Source organism: Mastigoproctus giganteus, chromosome 5 (assembly GCF_048544385.1).
Source record: "Mastigoproctus giganteus isolate SK-2022 chromosome 5, ASM4854438v1, whole genome shotgun sequence".
NCBI lineage: Eukaryota > Metazoa > Arthropoda > Arachnida > Uropygi > Thelyphonidae > Mastigoproctus > Mastigoproctus giganteus.
The window spans coordinates 188,960,705-188,969,155 of record NC_143579.1 but is presented as its reverse complement, the minus strand read 5'-3'; the positions used below and the strand labels follow the sequence as shown (position 1 = coordinate 188,969,155).

The 8,451-nt window shown below is 34.1% G+C and overlaps 1 protein-coding gene across 1 annotated transcript in view; it reads left to right on the top strand.

The window, feature by feature from the left end:
• The first annotated feature begins 2,878 nt into the window (after nucleotides 1–2,878).
• LOC150085946 (uncharacterized) overlaps nucleotides 2,879–8,451 on the top strand; it is a 147,464-nt gene continuing 141,891 nt past the window's right edge. Inside the window, exon 1 of the mRNA XM_090374748.1 lies at nucleotides 2,879–2,973. Within this exon, the coding sequence (XP_090230874.1) occupies nucleotides 2,879–2,973 (95 nt within the window). The remainder of the gene's footprint in view (nucleotides 2,974–8,451) is intronic.

Sequence of the window (8,451 nt, the reverse complement as noted above, 5' to 3'; positions counted from 1 at the left end):
AAGATGAACACAAGAAAGGCACCTGGGGTGGATGGGATCTATCCAGTTATAATAAAGGAGGCAGCAAAGGAAGTAAGCAAATCTTTAGCTATAATTATGAGAGCTTCCTTGGACCTAGGGGAGGTACCCATAAACTGGAGATGTGCAAATGTGACCCCAATTCACAAAGTAGGATCAAAGACTGACACAAGTAATTATAGACCTGTGAGTTTAACTTTTGTTCCAGGAAAATTAATGGAGGCACTGGTTAAAGAAGCATTGCAGGATCATCTAGACAAGACTTCAGTTATTCGGACACAGCATGGTTTTGTTAAGGGAAAGTCTTGCCTGACCAATTTGATTGGATACTATGATGCAGTCACAAAAGAATTGGATGCAGAGAATAATTTCAATTTCGATATTATATATTTGGATCTTAGAAAGGCTTTTGATACTGTTGCACATGGAAGACTGCTGCAAAAAATGGAGCAGTGTGGCATTGGAGGCAAATTGCTGCTATGGATAAAGGGGTGGTTGAGGGGGAGAAGACAGAGAGTGGTAATCAATGGACACTGCTCCTCGTGACTAATGTTATTAGTGGAGTCCCTCAGGGTTCAGTGTTGGGTCCATTATTGTTTTCTGTATTTATAAATGATATTGATGATGGTATATCAAGCTTAATGTCCAAGTTTGCAGACGATACAAAGGTTGGCAGGGTTGATTAAGGACACTACTGGCGCTATACTGCTGCAACAGGATCTGGAAAGGTTGGACAGATGGGCTGAGAGGTGGCAAATGAAGGTTAACATTGACAAATGTAAAGTACTACATATGGGAAACAGCAACCCCAGAGTAACATATCAACTCCGTGATACTACACTGACAGTGGTAGAGAATGGAAAGGACCTGGGGTAATTGTGCAGGCAGATTTGAAGTTCTCTGAGCAGTGCAGATGGATTGCAAGTGTAGCTCATGGTGTCTTGTCAGTGATATACAGGAATTTTTCTAGCAGGGATAAGGAGGTAATTATTCCCTTGTATAAGGCAATAGTCAGGCTACACCTTGAGTACTGTATACAGGTCTGGAGGCCTCATTTCAAGAAGGATGTAGAGCTGCTGGAACGAGTACAGAGAAGGGCAACAAGATTAGTGAATGGAAGAAAGGATTACTCTTACGAAGAAAGGCTTAAGTTTTGCAAATTACAGTGTTTGGAGACTAGGCACCAGCAAGGTGATCTGATAGATGTGTATAAAGCCTTGAATGGTTTGAGCATGCTCAATGCTGATTGGATTCTTCCTCTTGCTCAGAATAATCACATGAGAGGGCATAAATTCAAATTGAGGAAAGACAGATGTAGGATAGATGTGTGGAAGTTTGCCTTTAGCCATCGGGTAGTTGGTTGGTGGAACAGACTTCCATCCCTTGTTGTGGAAGTTGATAGCCTAAATAAATTTAAGGCTCAGCTGGACAGGTATTTCGAACGAACAGAGGGGTGAAATGGAAGTGGTTTTTTTTTTTTGTTTTTTTTTGTTTTGGCTGATGCTGCATAAGTTTGTTTTCTTGCATCATATGCCTCTACTAATGCTAATGCTACATCATGAAATGCATCCGTCTTGTACTCCATTGTTAATATTATGTCAAATAAATGTTTGCCTCTAATTACTGTCTTGTGTCATTTCTGCTTCTTGTACTTCTGCTACTACTTCCCGTGGCATTTCCGGTTATGGGTTCCTATGCGATTCACATTCCTTTAGATGTTACCTATCTCCCCTAAACATTTGTACTAATATTTTTGAGACACCTTGTATATATATATATATATATATATATATATATATATATATATATATATATATATTTTTTTTTTTTTTTTTTTTTGGTGATTTTAGCTACTTTTGTATTTTGTTCTTAACAATTTTTTGTTCATCAACTTCATGATTAGCATTGCAATTAAAACTTATATACTCGCAGTCAAAAATAGTGTATTTTTTACCATTACCAAAAAAAATTAAAATGTGTTAACTTTTATTCTGCAGTTAAATGAAATTGAACTGAAGAATTTTTTGTTTAGGTTTAATTAGTAATCAAAAAAGACAAAATAAAAAAAAAGACAAGTGTCTTCTTTTTTTTTTTCTTTTTTAATTATTCAAAAAAAAATATCTGATATTTTAATTTTATAATGCTTATATTGTCATTGACCAAGGAGAAAGGAATATATAAAGGTCTAAATTACATGCTTCTAATTCCGGAGACCTGTCAAACGAAATAATGTGAAAACTTCTTCCACCTCCTAATAGATTTAGAAAGCTACCAGATTTTGGAATGCAATGTTCAGTAAATTATACTGTTTAAACACGTGCATCATTATCTCATCAAAATATGCATCAAAATTCTCAATGTGATCATGAAATCTGCAGTTTCAGAATTTGGAGAATTCTTTAGAGTGAGGCTGGTTCTTCTTAAAATGAATGCATCTTTGTGGTCCAAACAAATGTCTGGCAGGCTGTAGGTTGTAGCCCTTGTAAAGGAAAAGGACAATATTAATATTAATCTTATGTTATCTTATTAGATTATATTTTGCAGTTGGCTAAAATTGTTATGGACAGACATTAAAAATTTCTGTTTAATTCACATTAAAATAAATGTTGTTTGTAATTTTGTTTATCATTATGATATGCCAGTGAATATATTTGTATTTTATTTATAAGAATTCTTGTATATTATTTTTTGTTATTTTATGACACAAATGAGTATTTTAGTCTTTGATTTTAGTTCTTTTTAAAAGAAAGGATTTTATGCAACCAAATTTTGATGTTCGAAATGATTTCTTTTGCAGGAGACAATCTGTAGAACTGAAACAGCTGAGCTATATATTACAATATATTTAGGAAATTATAAAATGATACAAGCCAAACAAACTGCTTCTGTTAGTCATTCATGTCTCTTTTTAATTGGTGATATGGACAACAATATTGTCATCAGACAAGTGATTTCGTAAGTGCCAGTATAATGGTATTGTTTTATCAGTGTACATTAACAGAACTGAAGATTTTATAGTATTTTAAAAGAAAATGTATGTACAATAATAATTTTTAAAGTTTTAAATGATTTCTATTGCAGAATGCAATCTACATACACACTGAAACAGCTGAGTTATGTATTGCAGTATATTTAGCAAATTGCAAAATGGTACATGCAAAACACACCACTTCTGTTAGTCATTCGTGTGTATTTTTAATTGGTGATATGGACAACAGTATTGCCACCTAAAAGGTGATTTCATAAGTGCCATATATAACAGTATGGTTTTATCAGTGTGCATTAGCAGAATGGATAAATTTTGGACATATCACAAAGCTCATTAAATCAGTATGTCTTAAGAAAATACCATTAATAGTTTTGTGCTTGTTCCCCTCCTCTCTCTCTCTCTCTCTCTCTCTCTCTCTCTCTCTCTCTCTCACACACACACACACACACACAGTGGTTATATGCATTGGGTAAACAACATATTCTGGGGTGATGGGAAGAGAGGTGCACAATCATAAAAACTCATGAACTTTGAAAATTTTTATAAATGAAATTATGAGAAAAGAAAGTGATATTTTTAATAATCAACATCCATTTTCTTTGAGCTTTTAGCTCAATATTTAAGTAATACCATATTAATGGGATGCATGATATTCCATTTTGGCAACTAGCTATGTATAGTGGAAGGTGGAGGGTTGACAACTTCCATGTCTATGAGATGGGTGTCACTTATTCTTGAAAAGCTTTTAAGAATCTTCATCAAGGAGAAGAGAGATTCACTGATAAATTTATCCCAAGTTTGATTTTCTTTTAGCAATGCTGCATGAATTGAGAAATTTAGTAGATCTCACCATGTTTCAAATTTGTCCTCTTTTGCCTACAATTTTAAGTTACACTTCAATTCCTGACTTTCAACATATCTTATAAAATTTTGAAAGGGGCTTGGGAATATTGGTTACACTGCAAAAAAAAATGGATTCAGGTAAAGGTTTCAGTGTTAGCAAATTAAGAATTGTTTTCTAGAATTTACTTTTAAAAATAAGTGAACAAAATGAATAACATCAATATAATTTTCACCAGGGTACTGCTTGATGTGGAAAAATGAGTGTGTTTGAGTGAGAAATGAGAAATGAGAAATGAGTTTGAAAAATGAGTGAGAAAAAATTGAGAGTGTTTCTTTTGTTGTTTATTTTTTTTTCCGAGAGGCAGTCAAAATAACTTTAAATTCTTCAAAATAACTTGGCCTGACTTGGATTTGAAAGAATTCATCATTTCAATTACAACTTTTCCTCTTTCTTGAGGCTGTAGGTTCAAGTCATTTAGCCTTCCAGTGGCCAGAAATGGCAATTTTAACTGAAAAGTTCATTAATATAGTGATTTATAGGAACTTTTCAACATCTACATTTCTAAATTGAGCTAGAACTTTCCCTTTGCTCAGCCATCTAATTTGTGCATGAAAGATGATTTAAATTTGGCATTACATTCTATGCTTTATTTTTAAGATGTTTCATTTCATGTCTTAAAAAGCCTGTGTTGAAACAAGGTTGCTCAACTCAAAATTTGAAAACTGTCATAACATGATCAAAGCATTATAATTTTAAAAGCTCTTTCATTATAAAATCACTGAAACCATTCTCACCACAGTCGTATTTGTTGAGATCACACTGTAATTGAAATTTTAATATCATGCAAAACTATATTAAATATTGCTTCTGCCCTTCTTGTGATTGTGTGTCATTTGAAATTTGCAAACTATTTTTATTGCTTTATTTGAAAATCAATCAAAAAGTTGTTCACCACCTACAATGAATGCTTCTCTAAATAAGTTGTCCTTCTTTAAACAACTATTCTTTGATGCTAAGAATTAGAAACTTTAAAAGAAGCTATATGTTGCATTTTTAGATTCTACAACTGACTTTGTAAATATTGAATGCTGTGTTGCAATTATGATTTAAAATTAACATGTCTTTATTTTTTAAGAATTATCCACCAAACTCAGTTCTGAATAAGTTCTGAATGGTGAATAATTCTTATCAGATGATAAATGAGTCTTGAAATGTCTGTCAATATTGTATCTCTGCCATTTCCATACTTTAACAGTAAACAAATCCTCTCTCTCTCTCTCTCTCTCTCTCTCTCTCTCTCTCTCTCTCTCTCACATCATTAACATAACATGTTTTTTGTTAAATGATGAGAGAGAGAGAGAGAGGATTTGTTTATTGCTATCAAAATGTGGAAATGGCAGAGACACAATATTGACAGACATTTCAAGACTCATTATTTATCATCTGATAAGAATTATCCACCATATTCAGAACTTATTAATTGGGTTTGATGAATAATTCTTAAAAAAGAAGGAAATGCTAAATCATAATTGACTCTTCTTCCCGTTTGCTTTTATAATTACAGATTTTTAACTTCTTTTTTATTGGCATTTTAAGTATGCCCACTTTAAAGCTCCTCTGAAACCCTTTGTAGTTATCATGTAGTATAAACAAAACTTGATTTTTATTTATATGCATTTACTGTGTAAATCCTATGCAGTGAAATTATCACCAGAAATTGCACTGAATTGGAGATGTACATATCCAATGTTGTTAAATCAGAGGTACAAGATTGCACAACAAATACCAGAGTACCTGTGGGCTACCAGTTTGAGAAACACTGCTCTAGCTTCTTTATTTGAGAAAGAAATTGATTTCAGGTGAAATTGAAGTTAGCCTCTGGTTAAAAAAAACTGTGATAATTACTACCGAACTTTGTAATTGCAATTTTATCTTTCTCCTCCTCCAAAATCCCCCCTCTCTCTTACATCATATTTGCAGTAAAAAACAATTAAAAGAATAAAGTTTCAGTATAATAGCAGACTGACAGTATTTTATTAATTCATTTACTAGAAAAAAGATCTTTGATTTGAAAATGCTTAAATATACACTTCCATATACAGAAGTATTTTTTATTTTAGTACTTACAGAATTGTATTTTAAACTCTCTGATGTCTGTAGTCATCTTGCTTCAATAAATTATTGCTTGATTATTTCCTTTAATTGTTGTTTTTGTAAGATGTCTATTATTGCAAAAGATGTCAGTACACTGTTAATTGCTACTGGCCAAATTCTGGAATATAATTTTTTACCTTTCATTTTTCAGTTCAAAAGTTTATTTATAATTATAAATAAATTATAATAGTCTATTATGTACATACTTCTATTATAATAGAAGTATGTACATTATTCCACAGAACCTTTTGTGCAATGGTCTTAAAAACAAACCTCTGTGACAGTGTAATGGTTTGCCACTGATAATTTATTTGGAGAAGTCTGGGTTCAGTTGTTATTGGAGATTGGAGGTATTCTTATAAGTCTCTTCAGTTAACGAGTCTAGGGAGAGGGAGTAAGGTTTTTTCTGCAAGTTATTCTAGGTTTTTCAGTCCATTCAACATTCTAATCAAGCTCATGAACACACACTTGTAAAGACATAAAGATATAATAAATGATGAAAAGAGCACAGATATATAGCAGTCAGCTATGATATTTAGGTTTTGTTTTGATTTCAAGTGTATATTACCATCTGAGTCAATTATTAAGTGTATGTACCTTGATAGAACTAAGTTTTATAGAATAGATTGTATTTTTTTTTTTTTAAATTTAGATATAATGGTATGTAGGGTTAATATTGTTTCCATTATAAATGGTAAGCATAGCAAGATTATGGGGCTTAGGATTTGGTTGGTGTTATTACCCTTGGTGATTCATATGAGTCATGCCTTGTTGCTTGTACTTTGTGGGATGTATGTAAAATGTTCTCTAGCTGATGGTAATACTTTTTTATATGATAGATACAGAGAGTATATGAACCAAAGTTTAAAATGACCTACTCTTAGATGAGATTGAGTCATTGAGAAAACAAGAAGGAGCCTTACCAGTAACACGAAAGTTACTCAGTGTCCGACACAATACTAAGTGATGCTCTTCTAAAAGTTAGGATCTTAGGGATGGGTCACAAGGTATAAACTACTTTGGTTCCAAATAAGGTAATTTTAGTGAAGAGCTGAATTGTTTGGTGGGAACTGCATTCTGTTCTATAATAAAGATAGATGAAACAGAACAAGGCTATGTCCCTGATGTAAAAATTGATAATATTACTAACCAGTTGTCAGTTCTGAAGAGTACTAGTGGGTATATGTTTATCTATTTAGGAATAGCATCAAGTAAAGCAAAAATAAAGTGAGGACTTGGTCACAGACTTTAAGTGTTTCTCTACCTGTGTGCCTCGAGTATGCTTCAAGTGTGCCATGGAGGAGAAATTGTTGAAGATAAACACAAGAAAGGCACCTGGGGTGGATGGGATCTATCCAGTTATATTAAAGGAGGCAGCAAAGTTGGTAAGCAAACCCTTAGCCATAATTATGAGAGCTTCCTTGGACTCAGGGGAGGTACCCGTTGACTGGAGATGTGCAAATGTGACCCCAATTCACAAAGGGGGATCAAAGGCTGACACAAGTAATTATAGACCTGTGAGTTTAACTTCTGTTCCCGGAAAATTAATGGAGGCACTGGTGAAAGAAGCACTGCAGGATCATCTAGACAAGACTTCAGTTATAGCTAGGACACAGCATGGTTTTGTTAAGGGGAAGTCTTGCCTGACCAATTTGATTGGATACTATGATGCAGTCACAAAAGAACTGGATGCAGGGAATAACTTTGATATTATATACTTGGATCTTAGAAAGGCTTTTGATACTGTTGCACATGGAAGACTGCTGCACAAATTGGAGCAGTGTGGCATTGGAGGCAAGTTGCTGCTATGGATAAAGGGGTGGTTGAGGGGGAGAAGACAGAGAGTGGTAATCAATGGACACTGCTCATCGTGGACTAATGTTATTAGTGGAGTCCCTCAGGGTTCAGTATTGGGGCCTTTATTGTTTTCTGTATTTATAAATGATATTGATGATGGTATATCAGGCTTAATGTCCAAGTTTGCAGACGATACGAAGGTTGGCAGGGTTGTCAAGGACACTACTGACACTATGCTGCTGCAACAGGATTTGGAAAGGTTGAGCAGATGGGCTTCGAGGTGGCAAATGAAGTTTAACATTGACAAATGTAAAGTACTACATATGGGAAACAGCAACCCCAGAGCAACGTATCAACTCTGTGGTACTACACTGACAGTGGTAGAGAATGAAAGGGACCTGGGGGTGGTGGTGCAGGCAGATATGAAGTTCTCTGAGCAGTGCAGACGAGCTGCAAGAGTAGCTCATGGTGTATTGTCAATGATATATAGGAATTTTTCTAGCAGGGATAAGGAGGTGATTATTCCCTTGTATAAGGCAATGGTCAGGCCACACCTAGAGTACTGTATACAGGCCTGGAGGCCTCATTTCAGGAAGGATGTAGAGCTGCTGGAACGAGTACAGAGAAGGGCAACTAGATTGGTGAATGG